Here is a 15562-nt window from a genome sequence, read left to right as displayed (position 1 = left end):
AACCATTAATGAATCAGTAGCATGTGATCTGTTATTTCCAAGAAACTTTTACTTCCTCCAGATTTTGATGATCCTTGCTTGAGTTATCTAACTCCTGTGGAAGATAAGATTTTAATTCATTAACCAACTTCAAAATCTTTTCCCATGCTAAAAAATATTAAATTCATCTCTTTGATTAAATCACTTCTTAGATTGTCTACTTCCTTTTTGACTAAGTCTGAACTGGCTGAATCTGTACTACAAGAAGCAGAAGGCTTCTTTTGTTTAGAGACATTAACAGGAATTTTCTAGCTTGGTTGCTCCAATATGCATATGCTTTGGCTGAGGTGTATTCAAACTCTTTATTAAGCTTTCCTCCATTAAAGAAAATTGCAAAGCTTCTGCAATATCAGCGATCTTTTCTTTGTGTATAGCCTTTTGCAAATCAGGTTTAAGACCACAACAAAAGAAAAATGTAATTTTTTCAATAAATTTAGTATCTCCTTCTTGAATCTTAAAAGTGTGCACCAAATTTATCATAAAAATCTGCCACAGTTTTTCTGAGTTTGCACTTTCTGGAGTTGGTCTAAGCTCAAGCTGTTTAGAATTCTCTTCAATAAAATTTTTAATGAATTGTGTACATGAAGTCTGAGCTTGTTCTGAACTTCAACAAGCATCAACTGGTCACCTGACTGTTTTCCCATCTCTCTGACCTTTTCTGCAGTTTTGTGGAAAAAAAAAAAAAAAAAAAAAAAAAAATTCAATATTTTCATTACATTCTTCACTGAAATTCTATACAAGTTAGATTAACATGTTTAGAGAATTCATCAATATTAAATGTCATACTTTTTTTTTTCTTCAGTTAATAAGACATATCCATATTCATATACCAAGTAATTTTATAAACTTGGTTTATAAAATTACTTGGTATCCTTAATATACAGGGTGTTCGGGATAAATTTGACAGTTTCGTAAGGAAAAAGAAAATCTTCTTTGTATCTATTAAATTTAATGAATTGACAAAAAAACATTACAGGCAGAGTTAATTACAATACTATCAACAAGATTTACTCAAAATAACCACCATTAGCATCGATCACAGCTTCAATTCTGCTTCGGAACCTCGAACAAGCTGATGCTACAGTCTCCCTGGGAAGGGCCGCAAAAACTGTTTTAATTTTATCCATTAACTGGGCTTTTGTATTACTGGAAGTGCGATTGGTGTCTTTTTCAACTGCGCCCCATACAAAATAATCCATGGGGTTAAGGTCTGGGGAGTTTGGAGGCCAAACATTTGGACTGGTGAAGTCGTAGAAATTTTCAGACAACCATTTTTGACTTTTCCCAGAGGTGTGGCAAGGGGCCAAATCCTGCTGCCATACATACGGCCTACCATTGGCTACCCTTGTTATCCAGGGCTTGACTACAGTTAGCAACTCCACGAACAAAGCCCGAATTCCAATGCCAGGGTTCTTCAACACCTGTTCCTGCAGATTTGCGAGGAATTCTGCTGTACGAACGCAATCAGATCGTCTGCTAGGGATCTTTCTTCTTGCTACATCCTCGTAGTCACCATTGCAAGTCTCTAGTTCATGCCTGATTGTTTTTACTGTATTCAGGGAGCATTGGGCAGCAGTCGTAATATCCTTATTTTGATGGCGGGCACAAATCATCATGATACAAGTTATTCTCTTCCATGATTCAGGTGGGTTCCAGCTATCCATCCTTTCTGACATCTTGTATATGAATGAAGATGGGTCCAAACTTTTAAATGAAGAGAAGTGTGTGTTAATACATGTAACTTACGGAAAAATATAATTAATTATAAATATGTCAAATTTATCCCGAACACCCTGTATATTATCCCCAATGTAAAAAACTTTTTACACACACATATATATATATATAACTAAAAATTGAAGAGACCAAGAGAGCCAAAATAAATTTAAAATTAATATCTTTATTTACAAACAAATAACAGAGTAAATTATAGTATTGCATGGGTGCAACAGTGTGTAAGTGTGTATAAAATGTTTGTTTCACAAACACTATATACAAATCAGCAATATCAATAAAACTCATTATCTAAAGAGAAAGAGCAAATAAACTTTACCTAAGACATCATACAAGATTTCTCTCTATTTCTTCTCTTCGAGATCACAGGATTAGATGAGATTAAATAAACAAAATCAATTAAGTCAAAACTCAATAAGTCCTAATTTAATGAGGATAGGAGACATCTATCATTTTTATAGCCAAATGAAAGAAACAAAAGTTTTACCAGAGTTTTTATGAAAATAAACATTCAGCATAGGAGTTGCCTTGGCTTGCACTACTTGAAAGACATGGCCTGGCCAGGAGCCCATATAGTCACATCTTATTAGTGCATTGATTATGTTTCACAGGACTGACAACTGCTTCAAGCTGTTGGTCATCAGAGACCAGACATCTTAACAATGCAAGCCAAGGCAATGCCTATGTGGAATATTTATTCTTATAAAAACTCATCAGTAAAATTTGAAACTTATATTTCTGTCATTTGGCTAGAAATGACGGATGTCTAATATTCTCATTAAATATTATCAATCTTGCCAAACTGAAGCCAAAATATATACACAAACATTCACACCATCATCCATCTCAACAGTATGGTATCCTAAAAACACTAATTCACAGAAATAGAGCTATCTGTTCCAATGACAGTGCTCTTACCAATGAACTCACTCGTGTCACATTTTCTTAGCCAATAGTTATAATCTCACAGGATAGAAAAAAATTAAATGCATCCCAGAAATCCACTCCACTGCCCATCACACAAGACTACAGCAAAACTGTTACCATTCCACACATTTAATCACACTTGAAAAGATATCTAGAGTGCTTAATAAATATCAGCTACACACCATATTTAAGCTATATGTCAAATTGGTAACTCTCATCCATTCAACCTAAGGACGAACTCTCTTCGTTATCACATCCAGGAGTTTATGAAGTTCCCTGTTCTTGTGATCTGGCTTACTATAGACAGACAAAAAGAACTGTTATTATTTGCCTTGGTGAATATAAAAAATACATCCGGCACTATCATTATGGCAAATTGGGTCTAGCAGACCATGCCTTGGATGCTCCTTCACGCAGGATCCAATGGAAGAAAAAAGTGCTACACAGAAGCCATTATAAGTCAGAGAGATTGTTTTTGGAATCAACAGCAGCTTTAAAGCATACTCCAAACCTCAACAAATATGGCTGCATGAATTTACCAAAAATCTGGGAGACAACCATTTTAAGATCTAATTAATATTTGTTTTCTCTCTTTTTTCCAACATAGATGGCACCTAATTAGGACTTTCTTGTGTTGTCTGTTACAATTTTTTTAAACTAGTTTCCACTGTCATACCAAATTGTTGTTTCGTGTACTGTGAGAAACCATTCTTGTGCTCTGAAGATGCTGGATATAATACCAGTGAAATAGCAACTAATAAGTTAATAAATATTAATTCTTTTCTTATCATTTGGGTTGTAATCAATATCGTGAAAATAAATTAACATGTACTCTTTTCCACAAGTTTAAAGAATAATGGTTTTTGGTTCAATATTTTGATAATGGTTTTTAGTTCAAATTGTTATTGATATTTTGATTATAGTCATATGAATTATATTGATATTCATATTAATACTAATTATATTGATACAAATACATCACAGGAAATTGATGATGGCAGGGATTTTTTTTTTTTTGTTTTGAGTGGGGGGAATAATGGACAGGGAGTTCAGGGGAACTAATGCAAAGGTGGGCAAAATAATACAAATAAAAGCAAAGAATCATTTAAATGCTGGAAAAAAAAAAAGACTAGTAAGGATAAGGAAGTTATTATCTTTCTTTATAAGGCCCTGATGCAAATACATTTGGACTACTGTACACAGATGTCCTCATTCAAATTTCTTGAGGCAGAGGTTAAGCTTGGAGAACAGTTAAGCGGAATGGGTTGCCACAAGAAGTTGTGAATGTACTCTGAATGAATAACATGTGATGTACATGATTGCAAAGTATAAGAACATAAGTATACCTAATTAAATACAATAAATAACAATGGAAGACTTATGGGAGAATTTTAGATTTTGTGCTCAAGTAACAAGGGCATTATCAGTATAAAATTCAAATTAAACACAAGTAAAAAAAAAAAAAAAAAAAAAAAAAAAAAAAAAAAAATCAAGATTCACCAACAAAAAACATGTGAGCAGCATGTAAGTGATTGACAGAGGCACAATCTCAAGTACTTAGTTTCTAATTACATTTTTTAACATAATATGACAGTTTATAAGGTAGTAAACTGGAATTGCACTTTAATGAAATGCACTTCTCGTCTTACTTAAGACTTGTGCAGAAGAGAAACTTACCGAAGACAAATGAACAGTAAAATATTACTAAGATGATAACCATTATAAAGTTAGGTAGGATTCTAATTTTAAATTATGTTCTAGATATGCAATGCATGTTCATGCTTAATACTAAGATTTATTTTGGGTGTTTGGGATCCAATGCCATTTCTAAAGAGATTTCCAAATTGTTCTTTTGATTTTGTCATAACAATAATGTAACAAAAGTAAAATGCTTGGACTCATTCCATATTGATGTCTCTGTTTCTTGTGTATCAGATGAAGAGAATATATAACAGAACTGAGGCCTCACTTCTTTGGTATTCAATTTCTCTAACATGTGTTCTTCAATGAGATGTTCAACAGATTTCCTTTGTCTGTCTGGAGTCTTGCAGTTCCACCAGAGTTGGTAAACCCCTGTATATTTTAGGGGGGGGGGGGGTCGTGTCAATGTTTTATGGGCAGAGCCATATATATATATATATATATATATATATATATATATATGATGGAATAAACTAATCTAAGAAATCTTTGCCGTCAGATAATCCTTAAGGAGAAGCCTGATGATTAATGATTATTTCCAAGCAAGACATGTTTGAGAAATGTTCATTTTCTAAAACACTTTGTCCAGAATAATTAATGTTACTCATAATTTTGGAGCAACTATCAAGATACCAAAGTTCAATGTCAAAAAGTGGACTTGATTCTATTTTATGTACACTCAAGCAAGATCCATAAGATTAGAACCATGAAACCTTCATGCTCAGGCTTGGCATAATAAAAAGGCCTAGAAGTGTTTTCTTTGAAATGAGTTTCCATCAAAAGAACAGAGTGCAAATGTTATTCAATACTAAATATAATTATGAAATGCTAACAATGCCTACTTGTCTTTCTTATCCTTGTCCTTATCTTCTTCAGAATCAATATTCAAACGATCATCATGTTCGTAGAAAGATCCTTTTTTAGGAATATACTGAGGATTTCTTCTGTCTTCATCATCATCTAATATTACTTCTTGTGCTGGTAAAGGAGCTACGCTCTCCTACAATTAAAAGTTCATATTTTATTTATATATACAGTTACACCCCGAGTTACGTAAGTAATGCGTTCCGTAAACCTTTACGTAACTAATTTTATGCAAGTCGAATTTGTAAATTACATACATACAATAAAATGTTCAATGGCTATTCATACCGCTGTCTTAGATTAAATTTTTTTGTCGTTAATCAGATATTTTCCATTTTTAATATTTTTCATTTTTGGGGTGATTGAAAAAAAATTCAATTATAAAAAAAATAATTGACTGTATTTGAATAATATACATATTGTAAATATGAAAGTATGAAAAATACATAATATAAAAGAATATAAAAACAAACCGAAATATTCACTTTTCGAATAAAAAAATGTCTTGTGACAGCTAAGTTGATTGTTCTAAGGAATGCTGTTCTGTGGGAAGTTTCACCCCTTTCGATGTTGAAGGCTGAGGGTAGTCGGGGTCATCTGCGTCGTCATCTTGACTTTGTTGTGAATGGCATCTCACAAACATGTCTAGAGTAGATTGTATGGTTAAACGTTTCTTGTCCTCATAGATGGCCTTGTAACTAGACATATCAGAATAGATACGGCAGCTAACATTTTCGAACGACTCAGCGTTTGGATCCATCAATTCTAATTTTGCTAACGCCATGTCTATCAAGTTAAAAACCTTGGTTAGTCCCTTAGTTTTAAATTTCTTTATGCTTGGCAGTTCAATTGGCTTAGTATTTTCTTTTGAATACCTCTGTTGGATTCTGAATATATAGAGATTTGAGTAATTAATATTTACTTCAGACTCCAACATGATCTTCCATCACATAAGCTAGACTTGTAATTATTATTTAATGTAAATCACTTGTTTATAAATTAATACTCATGTAACTACCTTTAAGTTCTATTAATGTGCAGTTAAAATGTTGAATACAAATTCTTATAATATTAACATAGCAATAAATAAAATAAACTTAATAATATTTTAATACAGTCTTTTCACTATTATTAAGTATCCTTGATTAATTATTAATAGAACTCAGTTTTATTATATTTTGTTTTAGTTGTCATGGAGATGTATGTAAGATAGCGAGCACGAGTTTAGAACAGAGCGTGGCAGATAAGTATCGAAGGGTTGGAAAGGATTTTAGTAGAAGAGAGCATGAGAATAATTTAGGCGGGAAGAAGGGATATATAAGCGAAGAAGAGAGAAAACAATTCATTCGGGGAATCGGAGTGAGATAATAGCGAGTAGAGAGATAACAGCGAGTCGGCGGGTCAGTCAAGTAGCTCGCCAAGGTCTACTAGTCGAGGAGCGAGTTAGCTAGTAAGTTGCAGAACAACAAATAAAGCAACGGAAGATAGCAAGGTAGCAACTGGATGACCAGCGATAATTTTGTTGGGATTTTGATTCAGGACCGACCTTTCAGGGACACACAGAAACTTGAAGAATAGCATGGAATAACTAAGAGAATAAGCAGAGGCAGCAAGGTTAAATTTAAACGATAGCTGTGCTAAGAGATATAGTGCCTAAAAGATTAATTAAATGCTGGAAGAATAGGCAACTGTGCATAAAAACTTCAAGTTAAAGAATTACTGCATGTTATTTTAGTTCATGAGTTATTAGTAGAATACTGAATTGATCAAGTGATGTCAAAGATAGTACAAGCGTTTTGCTCCAAGCAAGAACCTTTAACTATGTGAATTGCCATTAATTTATTCAGTTATTACTATGAGGATTTGTTTTAATGAGTGCTGTTAATTGTTTTAAGTGAATACAGTTATAAAAGGTGTCCGTACATAAGTAGATGAACAAGGAAATTTACCGGTAAGAATTAACCAACTTTGTTACTCCTATGCAGAGACGTGTGTTTCTTCCTAAAATATCCCTACATTAACAGTAACTTTTGTGGAGAATAGCTGGAGTGTGGATTTAAGAGTATACTTGTGAAGAAGCGTTGCCGTCCTTATATTGTATTTGAAACTTAAGTAACTACAAGATATTAATGTAGTTGGTTACTAAGGAACTTATGACATTGAACTTTTTCAAATAGTTAATTGAATTTTGTATAAACTGTATTTCAGACAACAGATTAACCATTGCCTGAAATTATATGACAATATTACCAGATGAGCTAAGATGTTTGTAATACCTTATTCAGTGACTTAAACTAAAGTGTATAATTTGTAAGCCTACATTAACTGTTTGTTTTGTTGATCTAAAGTTGTACTTTGCCTGAATCTCTTTTACTGTACCGTTCATAAAATAATCGAACCAAAGCAGGTGAATTAAATAAGTAAACTCGGCCTGTATACATGATAACAACACATAAAAGGGAAATAGTTGAGAGTTGGTTTTACTTTAATTCTTGGACTAATTTAGATATAAAGTGGTGCAGTCAATAAATACAAATTTTCTCTATATTTGGATTAGAAATCAACTAGCAACTTTTTTTTTTTTTGTTGTTTAAAAACACTGTAGTGACAAATTAACGGATCCAAAGTGTAGGTTAAGATGAAATAGGATCCAACACCTCCAACTGAAGGTCATTATTAGTTAGCTCTTCATTGTGACTCAAAAGAAGCTCGTTAATGTCACCGTTATCCACTTCCAGCTCTAACTGCTGTGCCAGTTGCACACATGTCTAAGTTGCCTGATGTAATTCTTGTGTCAACTCGGCACCCGTATCAGTCACTGTTTGCCCTCCTTCTGTGAAACACTTAAAATTATGGACCATTTCTAGGCGAGTTTCTTCCCCACAGTTTTCATTGTTGTCTGTTTGCTTTCATCCCAAGCCATCCCGATGTTTTTGAGAGTGTTAAGGATATTATAGTTCTTCCAGAAATCATACAGAATAATGCCCTTACCAATAAGCATTATCAATAGCAATCAATGATTGCTATTGATAATGCTTGATTGCTTGGGAAAACGTACACTGCAGATAGTAGGCTTTAAAGGTCGCAATAACGCCTTGATCCACAGGTTGCAATAGTGAGGTAGTTCTAGGAGAAAGGTAAACAACTTTTACATCAGGATGAAAGTCATCCAACTCTTCTGGATGACCAGGAACATTGTCAAGGAGGAGAAGCACTTTAAACGGGATTCCTTTCTTGGCACAATATTCCTTCACCTGGTGAACGAAGTGGTTATTGAACCAATCTCTGAACAATGCAAGTGTAACCCAAGCCTTGGTGTTGGATTTCCAGATTACTGGCCGCAAACTCGCATCAATGTTCTTAAAGGCGAGTGGTCTCTGAGAATGGTAAATTGTAAGCAGTTTAAGTTTTAAGTCACCTGAAATTGTTGCCGTCAATCATAACAGTGATCTGATCTTTTGCAATAAATGTCTGTCTTGGCATCATCTTCCAAAACAGAGAAGTTTCATCGACATCAAATATTCAGTGAGGTCAATAAAGGTTGAAACTGGTCTGGATAGTGACCGTCTCTCGTAATGTAGAACACTAATACAGTTCCTAGGAGCTCGGTTTCACATTATGAGTAAATACCAAGAACAGTGATTGGAGCTTGCTCAACCCTCACTATGAGTTGCCCCATGTTGCACTACCATATGGACAATCCAGGTATTTGCTTACGCTTGGACTCGCCGAACTTTATATAGTTTCTATATTTGGCATGAAACTCTTTGAGTTTCTTATTTGGCTATGAAACAATATGGGATGTAATATCCCTTAACTTAAATATTCATTCGTTTATTTATTCAGCATAGCCAGCCTGGTTGGCCAAGTGGTTAGTGTATTCGAACTTGCAGCCTTTTGGCTGCAGGTTCGAATCCCACCATGGTGGACATGGATGTTTAAAATTGTCTGGAAAATACTAATAGTGGTGGATGGCAATGGTGTAAATGATGAAAGTGGTTGTAGTTGGTGGATGGAGTGGTGGAGACTGAGAGTTGACGAGTAGGTAGCCTCGCTCGATGAGTCTTTGGACTCCCTGGAAGTCATGTAATAATAATAATAATGATTAAATATTTGCTCAGGGGTGATTAAAGGTCAAAGCTGTATAACTGAGAGGAGACCTCCACATAGCCTTTAAAGGAATGCGGAGAACCGACCAGGGCTTCTGACCTAATGTCCAATCCTCACCTTCTCGTGGTGCACCCTGTTGGGTATCTACTTTGATACTGAACGAACGAGGATGGGCTGGCAATTTGGGATTTAGCCAACCAAATTGTATTCTTATTAGTTAAAACAAAATAAAAAAAATGATGGTACAACATGACAAAATTTCATGCCGGCTGGGGCATCGCCCAGTTAAACAAGGCCCCCATTGTTTTCGCCAGGGAACCAGGGCGAACAGCGAAAAGTCAGCTACTGGAAAAAATCTGAAAACAAACCCCACCTCAACATCACCAGAGTTAAAGATCGGTACTATCAACGTAAGAAGCCTGAATGGCAAAGAAATGGAGCTAGCTGAGGAATTAGATAAGTACCAGATCAACATAATAGGGGTGACTGAAACAAAAAAGGCCAAAACTGGTGAGATTTTTCTGAGCAATAAATACAAAATGTTATATTCAGGCAATGACAATCAAGGAAAAGAAGGAGTAGCCATAGTATTCAACACAAAATATGAGGCTAATCTTCTTGAATGGCAGTCAGTCTCAAGTAGAGTAATGTGGGCAAATATGAGAATAGGGAACTGGACAATGAGACTTATTTGTGCCTATGGTCCCACAGAAGAAATTTTTTGATGCTTTAGAAAAAGCAACTGACACAATGAAAAAGGAAAAGTTGGTCCTTGTTGGGGATCTAAATAGCAGAGTAGGAAATGATTATGAGACATACAAAAATATTTTGGGAAAATTTGGAGAAAAGAGCAAAGCTAATAATAATGGCAAATATCTGTTGGATTTCTGCTCAGGTCATGGATTGGTTATTACTAACACCATGTTCCAACATAAAAATGTGCACAAATTCACATGGAGAGAAGAGGCTAGGAATAAGAAAAGTCTCATTGACTATGTTATTGTTGATAGTGATGTTTTCTCCCTGGTGCAGGACACGATCACTATTTAGTCTTGAGCAGGATAAAATTGAATTTCATATTGAAAAGAATAACATGTAAGAAAGTTTTAAAGCGAATAAAAGTTGAGCAGCTCTCAGATGTGAACTGTAGACTAAAATACACAAAGATTATTGAAAAGAAAATGAAAGAGTTTGAGAACAGGAATCAAACCTTGGAGATTCAGTGGCAAACTCTGAAGAAAACATTGATTGATTCTGCCAGAGAGGCATGTGGTGAGGTTGTGTGCAAGGATAAAATAATCAGAACTCCCTGGTGGACACAGGAAGTTAAAGAGGCAGTGAAGGAAAAGAAGAAAGCATATCAAAAGTTCCTGGCAAATAAGTCAGCTTTTACTCTTACAGAATACAGAGACAAATGTAAGAAAGCTAAACAGTGTGTAAAATTAGCTAAACAAAAGTCATGGGAGGACTTTGGCAAGAATATAGAAAATAAATATCAAGAAGGTGGCAAAATATTCTGGAGGTTGTTGAAGAAGCTTAGGAATGGAGGAAAGAGTGCTGTAGAAGGAGTTAGAGATGATAAAGGTGACATGAAAACAGGAGAAAAAGATATCCTTGAAGTATGGAGTAATTACTTTGAAAAACTGCTAAAATGAAACAAGCAGTGATGACAGCACAGTGATAAAAAACACTGACCAGGCATGCAGTCAGGAATACATATCCATACTTGAAGTAGAAAAAGCCATCAAACGCTTGAAATGTGGAAAGGCAGCAGGAGTAGATGATATTTGACCAGAAATGCTGAAGTATGGTGGTATAAAAGTCTTACAGTGGCTGCACTGCATAGTTCAGAAAGCCTGGACAGAGGGACGAATTCCCGATGATTGGAGTAGAGCTCTCATAGTACCCATATATAAAAAGGGAAATAAAACTGAATGTTAGAATTACAGAGGTATTTCCCTACTGAGTGTTCCTGGCAAGATCTATGCAAGTATACTTGACAAACGGTTGAGAAAAATTGTGGAAGAAAAGCTTGGTGAAGAACAAGCTGGATTCAGGCCAAATAGAGGCTGTCGGGATCAGATCTTCACTTTACGACAAATAGTCGAGAAAGCATGGGAATATAACAAAGATCTGTATTTAAGTTTTGTTGATTTGGAAAAGGCATATGACAAGGTGCCAAGAGAGAAGCTATTCAATACGCTGCAGTTATATGGTGTCAATGGGGCATTACATCAAGCAATACTTAGTCTTTATTTGAGTTGTAAGTCAGCAGTTAGAATTGAAGGAAGTACAGGAAGATGGTTTAATGTTAAATCTGGTGTGAGACAAGGAAGTACATTATCCCCTCTGTTATTCATTATCTATATGGATCACATTGTGAAGGAAAGTGGTATTGAACCTGATATCAAAATTGGAGATGTTAATGTCAGCTCTTTGCTGTATACAGATGATGTTATACTTCTAAATAAATCTGCTAGAAGTCTGCAAGATTCTCTGACTAAATTGAATAGCTGTTGTAATAGATATGGTATGAAGGTCAGAATTAAAAAGACAAAGACAATGAAAATAGGCAGAATCATTGAAAATGTCAACTGTGTTGTGAATGGAGAACCTGTGGAACAAGAAAAACATTTCAGCTACTTAGGCACGATTTTTACTGAAGATGGTAAATTAAATATAGAAATAGAGAACAGAATCAGCAAAGCTGGTAGGGTGGTAAGTCAATTGAATAAATTCATATGGAATAAGAGAGAAATTAGTCGGAACACTAAATTAGCTGTATACAAGACAGTGTTCAAACCAGGTTTAACTTATGGATCTGAGAGCTGGGTCAGAAGTAAAACACTTGACCAAAGACTAGAAACTGCAGATATGCAAGTCCTGAGAAAGATTATAGGCATGAACAGATGGCATCAATGGCAATATTATATTAAAAATGAGGATATTAGGAAAGAACTTGACATTGTCAGCATCTAGGAATGCGTTAGCAGAGCTAATCTGAGGTGGTATGGTCACTTAAATAGAATGGGAGAGGAAAGATTAGCAAAACAAGTGTTCTCTGCCAGGTTGGCAGGAAATCAACCCAGAGGAAGACCAAGATATAGGTGGATTGATACGGTACAAAGTGCCTTAGATGATAGAAATATAAGATCTGATAATGTTGGAGTCTTGACAAGTAACAGACTGATTTGGAGGAAAATTGTAGATAGGAAGTTAGTAATGATGTAATTTTTTCATGTAGTACTGTCATATCCTGTACACCCCTTGAGGGTACATGGCAGGAGTTTGATGATAATGATATTTGCTCAGGCAAATATTCTCCCTCCTCAATTATTTCTGCCAGAAGTTCAGGAAATAGACTTGCCACGTCTGTATCTGCACTTGCTTCCTCACCCGTGATTTTGATGCTGTGCAGATTTGTACATTTCTTGAATCGTTCGAACCATCCAGCACTAGCTTTAAATGTACTCTCTGTGTCCGTGATGCCGGCCTGCTCTTTTACATCCTTATATGAGGACATAGCATTCTCCTGGATAATCAGTAAACTTAAATGGTATCTGCTTCTCCGTCAGATCATTGATCCAGTGAGACAACAATTTCTCCATTTCTGATATTGGGCCCAGCTTCTTCTTGGTAATAAGAAGAGGCTGGGCCCTTCAACGCTACCGCACCTTTTGTGCTTTCAACAATGCGAACTTTATCCTTCACTATTGTATTCACTGTCAAAAGAGGTAGATTTATTTCCCTGAGCTATTGTTGATAGAATTTTCTCACCTTCATACAAACGAATTATTTTCAACTTTTCTTTTAAAGTAACTGCAGACATTTGTTTCTTAGATTTATTACCACTGCATTCAGTTTTGCGTTCACATTCCATTTTAAGAGTAAAAAAAAACAACAAACTATCAGTGATAACAAGTGACTGAACTAACCTCATGAGGCATCTACTACTATACTGCAATAAGGCTGTCAAAGACACATGCACAAAACCACAAACGTGTTCATACGTGCCTGTAGATTTATTATGTAACTGCGAATTTACGTAAGTCACATGTTACGTAACTCGGGGTGTAACTGTATATAGGACGACAGGCGTATAAGACGAGGCCGAAATTTTTGACTATTTTTAGGTTTTAAGCTTATGTCGGTTGTATAAGATCCCCAATTTCTTCTTTCTTGTATTAATGCAATGTTAGGTATTGTTATATCCATTATTTTTATATCTATGCATATCCGTTATTTTTTTGCATAGCATAAATTTAGTATTTATGTGAATTACTCTAATTAAAAGCGATTAGCCCCAGTTTTAATTAATTGGGCATTTTCTACATTTTTGCATTTTCTTTTCAAATTTTAGGATTATTAAAATTGCTATCATTTAAAATTATGGAACCAGCAACAAAACGAAGAAAGTATGAAGCTCAATTTAAAATAAATGTAATTGAAATGGCAAAGCAAACTAATAACTGTGCTGTTGCAAGAAATTTTTAAATAACCGAGAAGATGGTAAGAGAATGGAGGAAGGAAGAAGATATTTTAAAAAAATTGCCGGAAAAAAAATGTGTGATTAGAACGGAGATCACTCAATGGCCGCAACTGGAAAATCACATTGCAGAATGGGTATGCGAACAAAGGCAGAATGGTTATCTTGTTACAAGAAATATGATTAGAGCATATGCACTAAAACAGTCAAGATTGAATCAGGATAAAAGTATAGAACTTCAAGCTACTTCAGGATGGTGTAATCGTTTTATGAACAGACAAAATCTGGTAATAAGACAAAAAAATAAAAATTGCTCAAAAACTACCAGCAGATGTTGACTATAAACTTACCAGTTTCCATCAATTTATTATTCAGTTGAGTCAAGAACATAAATTTCTATTGTCAAATATTGGAAATATGGATGAAACTCTTATGAGCTTTGATATGATAAGCAATAAAACAGTGGAGACTAAAGGTAGTAAGAGTGTGATAGTTCGAAGTACATGTCATGAAAAAAAAAGGTTTATGGTTGTGTTGTCATGTTTGGCTGATGGAGCCAAGTAAAAACCAATGATCATCTTCAAATGCAAACCTAAACCCAAGTTAAAATTTCCTTCAGGTATTTTTGTACATTTTCACAACAAAAAAAAAATCATAGATGGATGAAAATGGTGTGATATTATGGATAAATAATATGTGGAAAAAAGGGACAAGGCAGTACAATGAAGAAACGCAGTTTATTAGTACGGGATATATTTTGTAGTCATTTAACTGAGAATACTAAAAGTCTTCTAGAAAAAAATAACACAAAAATTGCTGTTATAGCAGGTAGTTTAACTTCTATATTGCAACCACTAGACATCTGCTTGAACAAACCATTTAAAGATCACATGCAAGAAGAGTGGAATAATTGGATGTTGACTGGTGAAAAATCATTTAGAAATGGTGGGTATATGCATGTTGCATCACTTGAAATGTTGTGCAATTTTGTGATTAAAGCATGGAATAAAGTAAAAGTAGAGACTGTAATAAAATCATTTAAAAAGTGTAGTATCTCTAATCTTATGGATGGTATGGAAGATTAACTGTTGTGGGACACTGATGACAATGAAAACTAAATTAATTCACCGGATTCGAACTGGCATCCATATGACGATCATTTAAACAATGAATCTGAAGAACTATTTTCAACAGAGGAAGAAAATTAACATGAAAATTGAGGTTACAATTATTTGTTTTTTAAGACTTACAGTTCTTGTAATATTTTAAATAAATTTATGCAACAAAAAATTAATCTGATTTGTTTATAAACAAACACTGCCTATTTTCTTATATAACAATGGATTGTAACTACCTAAATGTTCATCCAAGAAATTAAGTTTCCTTTTTTATACTCACCGTATAAGATAACCAATGATTTCGAGGGGTTTTCTGTAGTATATGAGAGTAGTCTTATACGCTGACATATACGGTATTTAATAATTTGCTTTTTTGTCTTTCTAGAATGCTGAATAAATAAATAAATATAAAAAAAAAGCAAAAGATTATCATGAACTATGAAGGCAAACTTGAGCAGGATCAAAACTATGTAACTGAGAAGAGGACTCCACATAGTCTTCAAAGGAATGCGGAGAACAGAGCAGGGCTTCTGACCTAATGTCCAATCCTCACCTTCTCGTGGTGCACCCTGTTAGGTATCTA

The 15562-nt window shown here is 34.6% G+C and overlaps 1 protein-coding gene across 1 annotated transcript in view; it reads right to left on the bottom strand.

Moving 5' to 3' along the window:
* The window catches only part of LOC150109595 (uncharacterized), a 233401-nt gene that overhangs the window by 137104 nt on the left and 80735 nt on the right, over positions 1-15562 (bottom strand). The window contains exon 4 of the mRNA XM_090402715.1: positions 5244-5401. Within this exon, the coding sequence (XP_090258841.1) occupies positions 5244-5401 (158 nt within the window). The remainder of the gene's footprint in view (positions 1-5243; positions 5402-15562) is intronic.

The sequence above is a fragment of the Typopeltis vanoorti genome, chromosome 2 (assembly GCF_054136105.1).
Source record: "Typopeltis vanoorti isolate ZY-2024b chromosome 2, IOZ_Tvanoo_1.0, whole genome shotgun sequence".
Lineage (NCBI taxonomy): Eukaryota > Metazoa > Arthropoda > Arachnida > Uropygi > Thelyphonidae > Typopeltis > Typopeltis vanoorti.
The sequence above is the reverse complement of the archived record's forward strand: the minus strand, read 5'-3'. Positions and strand labels throughout refer to the sequence as shown.